Genomic DNA, 15,733 nt, shown 5'->3' with positions numbered 1-15,733 from the left:
TATTACTCTCTCCCCAACCCCCACGTGCAATGGCCAATTGTTTCAACACTATCGCACACTTGTTCATTCATGTGATCTTCAGATTCAAACTTTTCTATAATTAAATCATGTTTCTCAAGGCATCCATTGTAGAAATCTTCAACTTCCACCATTACCTAGACCATACCAGTTGACTTTTTCCAGTTTTCTTCATTAAAGAACTATCTTTGGAAAGTAAGCAATCAATTCAAATCCATCCCAGGGAACCAAATACATATTATTTGTGCCTACACTGAGAATGTATTAATCATAAAATCAAATGAAAATCAAATCGTAATGTTTATGCTAAACCTTAAGATGAGAAGAATAGAAAGATAACCCTGGTTAATAAGTCCTAACAGGAATTGACAAATAGTGAAGGATTAAACAAAGTAAGGGACATTTTCGCTGGAGATAGATCCATGGCTGATTGAGCTTTTAGGGGGTGTGTATACAGAAGAACTGGAAGATGAAGACAAAGATGAGAGAACAACAGAAGCAGAAGAAGGTAATGATGGTTTTGGATGATGAGGTTGAGGCTGAGGTTGAGAAAGACCTTGTTGTGATTCTGCAGAAATGGGGTCCTCCACGGAAGAAACCAAAGCCCCATGAGAAGAAATGATCTGACTAGCCGCTTCTCTGTACTTGTACTTCATAATCTCAGTTCTTAGAGCATTTAGCTCCGCCTGTAATGACTGAACTTGTTGCTGCAAAGCTGATATCGCACCCATGCATCCATAAACTGGGTCCCTCAGCCTCAGGTTAGCTTCATAAACCAGACTGTTTGCAGCATCTGCCCTTTGGCTGTCAGGCACCTCCTACATATGATGCAATCACAAATTTGATAAGAAATAGTAACTTCAAATGTTCCCAAAAACTTAAAATATATATATAAACTTGTGATGGATATGAGGAATGAACCATTAACATCTTGGAGACATTGCTTGCACCGAACACTTTATGAACAGCAGCGAACTTCTGAGGCTCATGGGGTGAAAAGTAAGGAGAGAAAGGGCATTCTTCAGCACACCTTCTTCTCAGAAGCTTACATGCAGCACAAGGAGTGACCGTGTTTAAGGTTGTCCCTGGAGCTGCTGGTCCATAGAAATTCCTCCTTCCCATTTGACAAGACGCTTCAGCCGCCTCTGCTGTGCTCTTCGCTATCTCTTCTGCTCTTTCTTTGAATCAGCAAAGAAATCAAAAGTCAGTTCAACAATAATCGAAGAAAAATCTGAGTCTTTAGAGACAAATCATTACCATTTACCATGTCCAATTGGTATCTGAAAAGAAATCCAAAAATCTGATTTTTCAGCTTTGCTTTAATTATCCTATTGGTTCTCTCCTAAAAAGGAAAAGTAAACAAGGGGAAAATTCTTTATTTGGAAGTATTTACCTGTTTCTGGACATCCAAGCATGCCTCTTGATTGTCTTGACCTGTATGGTGAAGCTGTAAGGAGGAAGGGCTTTCTTTGAGGCACAAACACAAACAGGTGGGCAAGTATTTCACAGAACAGGGATAGGAGTGCTTAAAAGGCAAGATAAATAGGAACAGTTGGTCAAAACTATTGTTATATAATAAACAGAAGATAGCTCTATATATTATAACATATAATCACAGAACCCATAGAAGAAGGAAAAAAAGATGACGATGCATATGGGAAGATTAGATTGTGAATAACTTGCACACGTGTTTCGTCATGGTGGCATGGTGGGAATTGACTTTTGGAAAACAAGCCTGGAACGTCAATATCAGACTCTTGAAGGACTGGGTTTTCTTGTGATGTTGTGCAGAGATTTATTACTTCTTCATTGTTTGGCTCACTGAAAGTTTTGAAGTGGAAGCCATTTATGAGAGACCAATAAGATCAGAGGATTGCTCTGCTCAACAATCTTTGGACTTCGGCTATATTCCCCAGCTGGGGAAACAGCTTATAATAAATTAAGAAACAGATGAGAAACTGTGCAAGAAAATCTCAGACATATTGAATGGTTTTGAACTTCCAACAGCTTATGAAAGGAGGAAATTGAAGTTATGTGACAAGAGAACCATAATCCCTTTCACCCAAAAGAATTATTTTCCTGCGTGCAATTTTTCTTTTACAGGTATTTTGAAAATTATATGTTTTGTTGATATTAAGGAACATATTTTCAACTATGTATAGTTTTTTTTTAAGCTGAATAAATGAGCTATTAAAGATATTATCGGAAGTCCAGGTCAAAAAAAAAAATGTTACAGGCCTAATAAAGAATAAAAAATGCAATTGTGTTAATAATTAATTCGTACTGATTCACAACATAAAAAATGGAAGTTAATCCTAACAACAAAAATCGAACTTATAATCTAATTGCATCTTACCCAACAAAATTACCTGTGGGCTGTAGGGTAGAAGCCGGCCTCAACTTCCATCCTTTTTAGTTGTCATTAAATTTTTTCACAGAGCTGATTAACAGAAAATAAATTTTTATTATTATAATTATTATGGATTAGTGTGTAATTAGTGGGAGTCATAAGGATCATCGGTAAGGCATCAAAGCTTCAATTGGCATCCAGATAACTCTCATGTAAATAAAGTTCAACTCTCTTCCCTTATTCTCCCACATTATGGCTTCAATCGATCAATAGTATGGATAAATATATACATATAAATGTTTATTCAATTAGATATTATAACCTACCAAATACCATTGGATTACTGTTAACATTTGTGCAAATTAATGAGGGGTATTAAGTTATGGCACCGTCCATATTAAATGAAATGATACCAAGTAAGACGCGTCTTCTTTTGGATGTGGTGCTGCGCAAAATTTGTTCGCTTTGCAAAGCAATCTTGAAATTAAGGAAATACAGATCGTTGACTCCATAGTTTCGCAATTAATGGCATCACATGACACAAACATCTTTTCTTATGTGAATTGCTTCAGGGGGTGTTTGGATCAAACCAAACTATGGTTTGGAGAATAGCTTTTGAAGAATAGATTTTGAAGAGAATAAATTTTATAAAGAATAGATTTTATGAAAAAGTGATTCTGAGAAGTGAGAGTGTTTGGATAGTTGTTATCAGAAGCATTTTTTATATATACAAATTACTAAAAAAGACATAAGTTAATATGATAATTACATAAAAGATAGATTTTATGATATATTTTAATTTGAAGGAATATAATTGTTAATAATATATTTTTTACCAACATAATTAATAATACATAAAATAGTATAATTAATGAATAATTAATATGTGTATATATATTCATAAGATATAAGATTAATATGTTTATAAAAAATTAATTGAGGGATGTTAAAGTCATATTATTGTTGAGATCTACTCTGACAGGCACAATCATACTCTCCAATTTGAGCCAGAAGCAGAATAGATTCACTTCTCCTGAAACCATGGTTTTGGCCCAAACCATGATTTCAGATTATGGCATCGAAATTAATGCTGTTTGGGTGACATTCCACCCAAACTATGGTTTTGGGAGTCACCCAAATAGTCCTTTTTATAAGATTTTACTTATGATTATTTGAACATTTAATGTATTTTTACCATTTTTGCTCCTCATTAATTTTATATATTGTATTAATTAAAAGGTTTACTATATTCTTTTGTATATTTTTGCTCTCTTACTTATCCCTTATAAATAAGAGCATATTTAGAAAACAAAGTTTTTTTTCATATTTATTACTTTTAACTAATTTTAACTATTTTGTTAAACCATATAATTTAGTTATTAGGTTCTTATAAACAAAACCGGAGGGAGTAGTTTCTAATGGAACCATAGCAATGGCAACTAACAAAGCTCTTTGTATTTCTCCTGCTCAATGATAATGCGAAAATTCTTTATTCAGGAAAATGAATTGATAATTTTTTTAAATACACATTGAATTTATTTTATACCTATCAATAATCTCATTCCCTCAAAGTATCCTCTCTGCTTTGTGAATTTTCCCTTTTCCTAATCCACTCATTATTAATTCAGAATTTGATATAATAATTAAATTACTTTAATTTACCTCCAATCGGTATACTCAATAAATTACCTTCGAGAGACAATACACAATTTTTCATATTATTCTTTGCTTTTTTTAAAAATTAAAAAGTAGTATATGTTTGTACTTCAACATTACAATTCATCGACTATATTTTATCCAAAAAAAAAATCATTGACCGTAAACTAACTGAAACACTAAACACATATAGTTTGGTGAAGTTAATTGGCCTAAAAAAACAGAAAATTGACGGTAAATACCCAAAATGATTTATTTTCACTAATTGGTTTTTCTTTCTCATACAATAAACTGTGAGGCCCAAAATCGAATCATACATAAGCTAAGCCCATGCATTAGATGGAGCCTTAAAAATTAACCGTATTATTCCAGTTATAAGAGAAGAGTGTGATTTATTGTAAATTTTATATTCTATATTTACTTATGATACTGATGAAAACGAAGGAAATGATTCCTTTAAAATTTATGCATATGCTTTTGCGTTTTACAGTGGGCGCCACACACTGTTCTCTCAGAGTACAATTAGCTCTCACAAACAAGAAGCAACAAAATATTTGTAGCAAGATTTTACAGAAGATCTCCGAGCATGACCTTCTTGATCATGGAGGAATAACGACCCCTAAAACCAGCGTTGCCGAAACACATACCCGAGCCAGGCACATCATACACATCTTCTTCATCCTCCTTCTCCTTTCCCGGACACCTCATCGGCGTAGAGGGCACGGAACGCGATCTCCACCACGATATATACGACGACGACGACGAAGATGAGGAGGAAGAACAAAACGACAGAGACGGCGAAGAAGAATTAGCAGGTGAAGACGGCGGCAGCGGCGGAGGAGCGCCGCGCGATTTCCTTGAGGTACGCTTGGGTAATATAGATTGCAAAAGACTGGACTTAGAAGCAGAATAATTCTTGTTCTTATGAGCTTTAACAAAGGGTCTCGGAGCAGAAGAAGAAGCAGCGTAGGAGTAATGAGACGGAGGAGGAGTGAGAGGAGGAATATTGGTTTCACGGAATGGGTGCTTGGGAGTACCTGGCTGCCATTCCCACGTGAACGGAACTGAAGCGGTTTCGTCTCCGTGGTAGCCTTCGTAATTGGAGAGATTAGATGGCTGGCTGGTTAACGGATCAGGACGTGGACACGTCATCATCTTCTTCACCCTGGTGTTGCTGCTGTGAGTGGCCGCCATGGAAGGCCAAGCTCGATTGCTGGGTACAGCTGTATATAGGCCTGTGATGGAAATGCGAGTGAGGATGTTTAATTTAAATGTGTGTGAATGTGGGGAAGATGGGATCGGAATTCGAAGCTGTGGGTAATGTGAGAGATCAGAGTAGTTTAGGAATTAAAGGTGGGGTTTCTGACAATAATGTTGGCATATTTAAATTACTAACTGGTAGGGATCGGATGGTGGTGATGACTGATGAGTTGCACATTGAATATACGAGTTTTCAAGTCAACTGTATATATCCTTTTTTTTCTTTAGTGCTCTATTTTAGAATTTTATTACTCTTCCGGTCCTAATTATAAGACCCAATTGACTTATTTGAGGAGATTAAGAAAGTAAGTTAAGTTGGTTATTTATAATAAATAAGTGTTGTCATTCCTAAAATATCCTTGCTAATTAAGTATATTGGCTAAAACTATCATTATTAGAAGGATTATCTTGGAAAAAAATACATAAATATAAGAGACAAAATGAATTGGGTCTTATAATTAGGACCAAATAAAAAGTCAAATTGGGTCTTATAATAAGGACCGGAGGAGTATCATTTATTCTGATCATTCATAGTCAACTTTTTGTAGTTTGTTACGAATTTACGCGGATACATCATTTTTGTGAGATTCCTAGATTGAATTTTTTTTCTTGGGACACGTTCACATTTTTATGTTTCTCTTGCAATTTGGTGTGATTCTTACATATTTAGTTATTTATTATGAATTTTTAAGTAACATTATAGGATAAAATTAAAAGAAGCTTTGGAAATTGAACGATAAAATTGTATTTGTCTAAAAATATAGCAGGTCAAATGAATGATAAAATCGTGTTTGTCTAATGATGACTTCGTGATCACTAACTCCCTATTTATAAATACTGATTTTTTATTTTATTCCTAAATATAAGTTCTAATATAAATTTATAAATATAATTAATACTTGTTTGTAATGATGCTGCTATTTTGAAGATGCTTAAAAGGCCTAAAATATAACTATCATATTCAATGGATGGCAAAAATAGCTCTTACGTGCCACATATATTTATCTGTATGCTTTTTTTTTCCCGTGAAGATGTATAAATAAGAATTTGCATGTCTGGATTTAAACATTTTGGTATTAAAATATTTACCATGATCGTCCAAATTTTTTTATTAATAAATCCTACAAAATTAAATGGACGACTGTCACAATATTTACTTCGGACACAATAAGCATGATGGGAGAGAACGGATGTTGGAAATTGAGATGTTGTGATGGACAATCTCATTTCTTTTTGTGAGCAAGAGGGAAGATCTCAGAATAGGATGGGCAGATCGAAGTTTTCTTCATCTCCACATTTATATCGCCGTAATTTTCGTTGTTGCTGTAATATTTAATTAATTGAAGTATCTTATATATAAGCAAATAATTAATCAAATTACGAGCAAGGGAGACAGACACATGGCGAGATAATATTCTAATAACAGCAATGGAATAATAATAACATGCACTAATTAGGGCAATAAAGCCTCTCTGCAATCACGTGTCTGGCCAGGTTCCGTTCATTATTTAAACTTTAGACATTCACAATGGCGAGTTAATTATTTGATACTACACATTAAGAAGTTTAAAAAATTCATGAACGTCGTTAAAAAAATGTTATGATAACATTAAGTAATCTTCTCATCTAATTTGGCAGCCGTCCAAAGAAATAAATCTTCATACCAAACTTTGGTATCTCAGTCAACTGCGAAAAAAATCATCTCCCCTTTGCTATTTTGAGGGGAAAAAATTGTGATTTTTTTAGTATTTTATTACTTACGTGGAAGGTTCGAACAAGATCTGTGTGGCAGCATTAAAGATGTAATTAGGACATGCAAACGGTTTTCTGAGGAGAAGACCAAGGATATGCAAGTCAAAGTCGGGGGAAGTGTCATTTGTTACTACCTCCTGTATTTAATATAAAAGTTAGTTAACTAATTTGAATAAATTAAAAAAATTAGTTAAGTTAGTTATTTGTAATAAATAGGTATTGTTTTTCCTAAAATATCTTTAGAACTACTATTATTATAAAAACTATCTTTGAAAAAAAGATAAATATAAGAGACAAAATATATTGAAGTTTTATATTTAGAACTAGAATAAAAGTCAAACAAACTTGTATATTAAGAACAAGAGGTAATATTTGGTTACACAAACATAATGAGTTGACAATTCAATGTTACTACCTCCCAGTGTTAGATATTTAATTTAATCTTAAGTATAAAATCTCAGTTCATTTTATCTTTAATATTTGTTTATTTTATCCTCAAGTGATCCCTTTAATGATTACACATGTTAAAATTTTTTTATCAATTAACAGTTCTAATGTATGTGATTAATAATAACATTTTAGAAAAAATAATATTAATTTGTTATAAATAACTAATTTAACTAATTTTTTAATATTTATAAATTAGTTATCTAACTCGATTATTAAGTGACAGACATAGTATTCAGTTTTGAGAATTTTGTCACATATTTGGAGGGAAAAAAGTACATATTCCTTAGATATACACGAACAGGAAAAGAATATTCACGTACTTTGCTCAGCGTTTGGCCAAAACATATAGTACAATAATTAATCTTTGAAGACTTTGCTCAGCGTGATTAGCGCAAAATAACATGTCTGCGAAGGCACATTCAACTTTCTTCACTCCCCTCATTTTTCTAAAATGGGCGCCAACATCGTCACAAATTTTATGTTTTGATCCATTAATCAAAGATGTATAATGATATGCTTGAACTCAGATTTTCTCTTCGCAAATATTAATTTCCTAATGTCTCTTTAACCGAGTCTTTCGATTTTTAATTAATCCTTATTATTACAATTTAGACACCCTTATTCATTCGACATTGATTGGATTTCACATTATATTGTAATTTAAATTTATCCATAATGACGATGAGCTGCGTATAAATGTGAAGGTTATAATTGGAAGAAAAAACAAATATCAGTAGTTACTACTACTATTGTTTAGGCTCAATAATGTTCACATCTATAGGTTGGTAGTATCAATCCAAGAAAGTTGTATGAAAATATGATTGAAATTTTATGGACAAATAAAATATAAAGAGTCATCAGAAATAAAAGAATAGGTAAAAAAAGTGTGTGTGTGTGTGTGTGTTTTTTTTTTTTTTGTGAAATATTACGGGATAAAAGTTATTCAGCATGATTCGAATATTTTAGTAGTTGGAGCTGCAACGGACTAAGGGCCTGTCTGGAATAATATTCAAAAATACTTATAAGCATATTTTAAGTAAGTTGAGATAAAACTCTTCTCATATATTTACATTATATTTAATAAATTATGATTAAAAAATTACTTATAAGTTATTCCAAACGGACTCTAAACCTCTTATCTCCTATGTCAAAGCAAGATATTTTTTTAAAGTTAGGAGATCAAATTAAAACCTTGTATAAAGTTAAAAGAATAAAAGCATACTTTGGAGAATAATTTTATATAAAATTAGTTTAGATATCAATTTATAAATTAAATAAATTAATTTAAAAAATGAATAAATATAAGATATAAAATAAATTAAAATCTTGTATCAAAATCAGTTTCCTAAATAGCCACTACATTTAAAAGGAAAGAATATTTATTAAATGATTACACAAATCTACCAATCATTCACATAAACTTTATAAGGGTTAAATGCAAATTTGTTGAGGAGGTTTTTCCTTTTCTCAGGAGCCCTAGCTTTCAAAATTTCTTTTGGATCAAATATATTTAAAAAGTTTAAAATCATAATAATATTATTTTATAATATTAAAAAATTAATGTTGATAATTAAAATAGTAATATTAAATTTGAATATTTTTAACAACAAAAAATAATATTATGTACTTTAACTCAATTTACAACTAAAAAATATATTTAATATTATTTTTCATACAAATAATATGGTATAATCAGGGTGCCTCCTGGGCGGTCCTGCGCGAAACGGACACTTGATATTGATTACTGATAACCATGTGAACTGAAGTACTGAACAAGATGGCGACTTCTCCAGAGTTCAAATACACGTGGCGTAAAGCTAATGGAGCTGATCACGACTCTTAGCATGAGGTGGACTCTTGCGTATTCACCTCCGCCTTCATGCCTTCATAGGCTTCCACGTCTTAAGTCTAAACCATGCCGTCCCTTCTCCTTCACCCCATGGATCCTTTTACCCCGTAAAGGTCCTGGACACCTCATTTATACGCCACACATTACTCCTGGCCGTCATATTGTCAGTGGCCGTAATCGGATGGAATTCTGAAGGAATTTTGATTTTGATTCCATAATTTTTTTAAAAAAAATTACAATCAAGTCCCTTTAAAAAAAAATAATTAAAAGGTTCTAATAACAATCTCAACAACCTATAATAACAAGTTTTTTAGTGAGAATACAATCTCTGAAACTTATTTTTTAATTATTTTTTTATTTGGGACCTCATTGTAATTTTCTTTTTTAAAAATTATTAGTTTGTGCTTTGCTTTTTTTTACTTGAGCTCAAGTCCAAATCCTTTTTAAACTATAAGACCAAAATTAAAATTCCATCAAATTATAAAAATAAAAACGCGCCCTAATTAAAATAAGACAAAATATATAATTTAAGTACGTGATTTAAACTTAAGCAGACTATACCTCTTACTATTAATATAAGAGCTTGATTGACTTTTAATTTAGTCCTAAATATAATACCATAATCTACTTTATCTTTCATATTTTCTATTTTTTTCAAAATAGCCTTTGTAGTAGTTGCATATATTAAAAGTTTAATCAAATGATAGTTCTAGCCAATACACATGATTAGTAATGATATTCTAAAAAATAATATATATTTATTACAAATAACTAACTTAACTAATTTTTTTAATCTTTTCAAATTAATCAATTAGATCATATGCTGAGGACCAAAGGTAGTAATATTTTATATTTTGAATTACATGTTGATAACTTAAAATTTTCACTATCATAATACTACGAATACTAATATCAAGATCAATGTCAAAATCATCAACATCAAATATTAATATTACTTAATAGCAGATTACGCGATTCACAAATTATCAATAACAAGTACTGTATCATTTTTCCATAATTCATTCATATCATACAAAAACTCGTTTAATTATATATAAATTTTCCGCACATATATAAAATTGTAGGAGAGTGGGAGATTTTTTTTCTTTAGACAAATTTCTTGGCGTTAGTCTTGTTTGATTGCAAACATCATGAACTATGTTTATTATGTCTTTTCACCGAAAAAAATACAGGGAGATTTGTTATGGAGTATCAAGAAATGAACAAAATTCCTTAAAAATTTTATTAATAACAATAATAAATTTTAAATTTAAAAATAATAAGTGACAATTGTTTACTTGTTATTGAATCTTATTAGTAATTATATTCTTTATTTAGGACTTTATTATAATTCTCTCAAAAATATACTCTGTTTATCCTAAATTTGTAATTTTTTCTTAAATTATTTTTATTGATAGCATATATTAAATAAGTTTTTTATCAATAAAAAATATCTAATACAAATGATTAAAATGATTGCTTCTTCAAGGAGCCAAACCCATACATTTTTATACAAATAATTAATTTAAATAATTTTTTTAATTTCTATAATTTATTTATCAAGCTCTTACATTTAATATGGGGTGAGAATTTATTACTAATAATTTTTCAAATAACATATATATCAGTACGATCTTTTTTCATAATGTATCAAATCAGACATGCTATTTAAAATAGCAAGAATGCCACTCATAATAGAAGTTTGGAATCTAATATTGGAAGAAAAAAAGAAGAAGAAGTTTGGAATCTAATTTGCCTAAATTTTTCTCACAAAAAAAATCAAACATATAATTTGAAATAATTAAATTTTCTTCAAACATTTCATACATACTAATTGCTGGCATATAATTTTAAGATGGAAAATAATTTTAAAAAAAAGACACTAAAATACCTTCAAAAATATTAAAGAATAAATTAGGGTAGGTAAATTTTAAAATCCCAAATTAGATCCCTTGTGATATTTTAGAATTTGAAAATATTATGAAATGATAACACTGTCCTTATTCTAAGTAACTATTTTATATAGCTATTGATTACTTTAATTTAATTATTGACTATTTTTGTTTTCAAAGTTTTAATAACTACTTTTATATAGCTATTCACTATATAAGAGTAGTAAACAACAAAATAAAAAGTAGTAACTAAATTTCCAACATCACTTAATGTATTTTTTGAACTTTTGAAATAAAAATAGTCAATAGTAAAATTAGAGTAGTCAATAGTTAAACAAAAATAGTCACTAAAATTTGAAAAATAAAAATAGTCAATTGCAATACTAGAGTAGTCAGTTGTTAAACAAAAGTAGTTATCGGAGTTCTAAAAACAAATGTAATCAATAACTAAAAAAGAATAGTCGATATATCAGAAAGAGTAGTGACTGGAGCTTTGACGACCAATCAATGGAGTTTCGGTAACATCTCATCAGAGCTCTGGCGACTGGCTACCGATAGGGTCACCGGAGCTTGAGCTCTGACAGCCGGAAGTGCTAAGATGACAATATTTAAAAAAAGAAAAAAAATGATAAAGCGCATTTATGTAATTTTATAAAATTTAAAAATTCCAAAATGGTCTAAAGGATCTAAATTGAAATTTTGAAATTCACCCATACTAATTTGTTATTTAGTAATTTTCAGGATATTTTATTGCTCCTCCGGTCCTTAATATAGGACCCAATTCTTGAGTTGGTTTTGGTCCTAAATATAAGACCCTTTTCTCATATTTATCAATTTTCTCTAAATTACCCATGAGTACTCTCTTAACCATAATCAAGTAAAAGAGGGAGATGAAGTATTAAGAAAGATGATTATGATATTTTAGGAAAATGTGTTACTTTTCTTATAATTAACTAACTTACCTAACTTTCTTAATCTAATCAAATTAGTTAAATGGGTCTTATATTAAGGACCAGAGGAGTATTATTTTTCTAATAATAAAAGCCTTCTTTATGTGCTGGGACCAACCATGACTGACTCAAGCATTTATAAGCATTTAATTATAATTATAAATATTAAGACAAAAAATAAGATCCACGTAAGAACTTAAAGCAATTAAAATTTAGTATCATACGTTTATCGCATATAGAAAAAAGCTGCAAGTGTAACTGTCGAATTATTATGCGAGAGAAAACATCGTCTTTCCATTCGTTTTCTTCCGAGTCCCATGGAATCTTTTCCCGTTCTCTCTTGGGGGGCGCGTTTTCAACCTGAAGCTATGTGTGCTCGTGCTTAGCTCGACAAGGTTGGTCAATTTTCTCTCTCTTGATTTAATTCGCGTGTGTGCTTGATTTTAGTATCTGCATAGTCAGTGTATCCTCAATTTTGCTATTGAAACTTCGACATTAGCTGTGAAGCCACTTTGGGTTGATGCTGAACATAGTTGTTCTGATCCCCAGAATAAAAGGATTTACTAGGGTTCTTCGTGGTGTTTAATTTTGTTGAATCAATTATTCGGTTTTTGGAGAGTTCATGTTCGTATCTTCCAAGTTCCACGCATGAGTTGGGTCGCTGCTTGGAACTACTGCAGTGGCGGAGGGTTAGTCCAGTAGTGAGCAGGGGTCCTCAATCTTGAACCCCTAAATGTGGTTTAAGATTACTCTTCTGTTATACTGAGTTGTTCCCCGTGTTTTCTTTGAGAAGTGGTGTGTTTCTGATGGAAAGATTTGCTGACTTTCTTTGCTTGTGAGAGATAACATCCAAAACCATATTACATTACTATTTCTGTGATTTAACCCAGTTCATCATTGTACAACATCACTTCTGCGTTGGCAAATCAGCTGCTGAATTACGCTCATCATTTTATTCCTATTTCTTAATTTATACTGTATTTCCTGAACAATTGTTGAACCCAGTGCCATTCTCCTTTTGCTTTTCAGATTTTCGAGGGAAAACGTTCTGTTGAAATTCAACTACACTTCTGAAGCTCCTCAACTTATCATACTTGCAGCAAATTCTCTCAGTTAGATGTGCCTTGGTGATCGTATCTCTGTCTCTGTGATCAATAAGGTTATATCGTTACTTGTACTTTGCTCCTTCATGCTTGACGCAAGTGTACCACAGATTTGGACACCATTTTTTTGCTTTCCCCTGATGCATGACTGGCCCACAAGTCTTTTAAGTGTGCCTGTTTTGTTAATACACGATTTAAGTGGAGACGGTTGAAATGTCTTTCTGTATATAGCTACACTCTGTAGTTATATTATTCTTTCATCTTACTACTGTGCGGTCTGGCATGGAGAACAGATCAAGTGTTTTAATGGGAAGGTATGAATTAGGAAGATTGCTAGGGCAAGGTACTTTTGCAAAAGTGTACTATGCGCGAAGCACATCAACTAATCAGAGTGTGGCTATTAAGGTAATTGACAAAGATAAGGTTATGAAATCTGGGGAAGCCGAACGCATCAAGCGTGAAATATCTATCATGAGGAAGGTTAAACATCCCTATATTATACAGCTTCTTGAGGTTATGGCCACCAAGAGCAAGATTTACTTTGTTATGGAATATGCTAAAGGTGGTGAACTCTTCACAAAGTTAGCTAAAAAAGGAAAGCTCAAAGAGGATGTTGCACATAAATATTTCTGGCAGCTGATCAATGCAGTTGATTTTTGCCACAGCAGAGGCGTGTACCACCGAGATATTAAACCAGAGAACCTTTTGTTGGATGAAAATGGGGATCTGAAGGTTTCTGATTTTGGGTTAAGTGCTCTGGCGGAATCCAAGCGGGAAGATGGCCTGCTGCATACAACTTGTGGCACACCTGCATATGTTGCTCCTGAAGTCATTAAAAGGAAAGGGTATGATGGTGCCAAAGCTGATGTTTGGTCTTGTGGGGTAGTATTGTTCGTATTATTGGCAGGTTATCTCCCATTTCATGATCCAAATTTGGTAGAGATGTATAGGAAAATTGACAAGGCAGAATTTGAATGTCCTAATGGGTTCTCACCAGAAGTTCGCACACTTCTATGCAAGATGTTAAATCCAGATCCTGATGCTAGGATTTCCATGGAAAAGATTAGGGAGTGTGCTTGGTTTAAGAAAGGACCAAATTCTAAACATAAAAAACCTGTAGTGGGAAAGAAGGCTGTCTCTTCATCAGGTAAAAATCCTTCCACTCGAAGCGACGAAGCAGAAGCAAAGCAGGAGTCAGTCGTACCATCCAGTATAAATGCATTTGATATCATATCTCTTTCTGCTGGTTTTGATCTTTCTGTATTCTTTGAAGACGATTTTAAGAAGAGAGAAGCTAGATTTACCTCAAGACAACCTGCACCAGCTATCATCTCGAAGCTGGAAGAGGCTGCTAAGCTTCTGAAGATGAAAATAAAGAAGAAAGCCGCAGGATTGTTAAAGCTAGAGGGCCTCAAGGAAGGCAGAAAGGGTATTTTGTCCATTGATGCAGAGATCTTTGAGGTCACTCCGTATTTCCATCTGGTGGAGGTGAAAAAATCAGATGGAGATACATTGGAATTTCAGAAAATACTGAAAGAAGGTATAAGGCCTGCTCTTCAGGATATTGTCTGGATTTGGCAAGGAGATGACCAATCGCAGCAATCACAGCAATCAGAGCAACAACTGCAGACGCATGAGCCGCAGCCACAGCAATAAGTGCAATAATATATTCTATTTTTCGTAGCTCATGATATGTCCACTTAATAACCATGTTGCTCGTTCATATTGTGCAATTGTGATCCTATATTTTAGCTCGTCTTGTATGTTCAGGGTGCTGTAATTTAAAAAAAAAAAATTCTGTATATATATATTATATAGTGTCTCCATATAATTTGAAAACCATAGAAAGTATTCATAAACCATGAATAGTGCCGCCCATACGAAGCTGAGAATTTAGATTCTTCAATATTAAAACACTTAAATTGGCCTTAACCGAAAGAAAAGGAGGGCATATCCTCTATTTCAAAAAGTTTGATTTCAACCTCTCATCTTTAAAATGAAAAAACAGCTTAATTTTAACCTCTGCAATCTCTTGAAAGTTTTTCTCAAATCGATAATTTTCAGAAATAAATCATCCAAATATGCAAGCTGAAAATTTACCAGTTACTGCTGCATATTTCTTCATAAAACTCCACATAATGTGAACTGGTTAGTTATAGGCGAGAATTAGACACTATCTCCAATTCTTAATATAAGAACTAGTTTAATATTCAATTTGGTCTTAAATATAATATTTCAATTCACATTATCTCTTATATTGATCTTTCTTTTTTCTGAAAGTAATCCTTATAGTAGCTGCACATGTTAAGTTTCATCAAATAGTAATTCTATCTAATACATATGATTAGCAACGATATTTTAAGAAAGACAACACATATTTATTATAAATAATTAACTTAACTAATTTTTTTAATCTACTCAAATTAGTCAACTATTTCTTATGTTAAGAACAT

General features: G+C 32.1%; 3 protein-coding genes across 6 annotated transcripts; 1 reads left to right on the top strand and 2 right to left on the bottom strand.

Moving 5' to 3' along the window:
• Positions 1-205: 205 nt before the first annotated feature.
• LOC114726464 (LOB domain-containing protein 13-like) lies at positions 206-1,563 on the bottom strand. 3 transcript variants are annotated; one of them, XM_028913066.1, is made up of 4 exons: positions 1,412-1,563; positions 1,276-1,298; positions 940-1,196; positions 206-836 (listed from the first exon to the last, which is right to left on the bottom strand). In XM_028913066.1, exons 1-4 carry the CDS (start codon positions 1,423-1,425, stop codon positions 402-404), a joined length of 729 nt encoding a protein of 242 aa, XP_028768899.1. In that variant the 5' UTR covers positions 1,426-1,563; the 3' UTR covers positions 206-401. The 3 variants fall into 3 exon arrangements, with proteins under 3 accessions (XP_028768899.1, XP_028768901.1, XP_028768900.1); XM_028913068.1 differs by having other exon boundaries at positions 1,283-1,298; positions 1,412-1,416; XM_028913067.1 differs by lacking the exon at positions 1,276-1,298.
• Positions 1,564-4,460: 2,897 nt separating this feature from the next.
• On the bottom strand, positions 4,461-5,421 carry LOC114726465 (putative protein TPRXL). The gene has a single exon (XM_028913069.1). The coding sequence runs from the start codon at positions 5,216-5,218 to the stop codon at positions 4,592-4,594; it is 627 nt and encodes a 208-aa protein (XP_028768902.1). The 5' UTR covers positions 5,219-5,421; the 3' UTR covers positions 4,461-4,591.
• A 7,042-nt stretch (positions 5,422-12,463) lies between these two features.
• Positions 12,464-15,079, top strand: LOC114726456 (CBL-interacting serine/threonine-protein kinase 10-like). 2 transcript variants are annotated; one of them, XM_028913051.1, is made up of 3 exons: positions 12,464-12,572; positions 13,207-13,336; positions 13,574-15,079. In XM_028913051.1, the coding sequence occupies exon 3, from the start codon at positions 13,587-13,589 to the stop codon at positions 14,934-14,936; it is 1,350 nt and encodes a 449-aa protein (XP_028768884.1). In that variant the 5' UTR covers positions 12,464-12,572; positions 13,207-13,336; positions 13,574-13,586; the 3' UTR covers positions 14,937-15,079. The 2 variants fall into 2 exon arrangements, with proteins under 2 accessions (XP_028768884.1, XP_028768883.1); XM_028913050.1 differs by having other exon boundaries at positions 13,207-15,079.
• Positions 15,080-15,733: the final 654 nt, after the last annotated feature.

The sequence above is a fragment of the Neltuma alba genome, unplaced genomic scaffold (genome assembly GCF_004799145.2).
Source record: "Neltuma alba isolate B1F8T4 unplaced genomic scaffold, ASM479914v2 tig00012379_pilon, whole genome shotgun sequence".
Taxonomy (NCBI): domain Eukaryota; kingdom Viridiplantae; phylum Streptophyta; class Magnoliopsida; order Fabales; family Fabaceae; genus Neltuma; species Neltuma alba.
Note: the sequence above shows the minus strand (reverse complement) of the source record. Positions and strands in the feature narration are given on the sequence as shown.

Coding starts and splice junctions, on each gene's coding strand:
- LOC114726464 (XM_028913066.1), bottom strand. Junction 1,197..1,275: donor CCAATTGGACATGGTAAATG/GTAATGATTTGT, acceptor GCTGATTCAAAG/AAAGAGCAGAAGAGATAGCG. Junction 837..939: donor ATGTCTCCAAGATGTTAATG/GTTCATTCCTCA, acceptor CATCATATGTAG/GAGGTGCCTGACAGCCAAAG.
- LOC114726465 (XM_028913069.1), bottom strand. CDS start 5,218: ATGGCGGCCACTCACAGCAGCAACACCAGGGTGAAGAAGATGATGACG.
- LOC114726456 (XM_028913050.1), top strand. CDS start 13,563: ATGGAGAACAGATCAAGTGTTTTAATGGGAAGGTATGAATTAGGAAGA.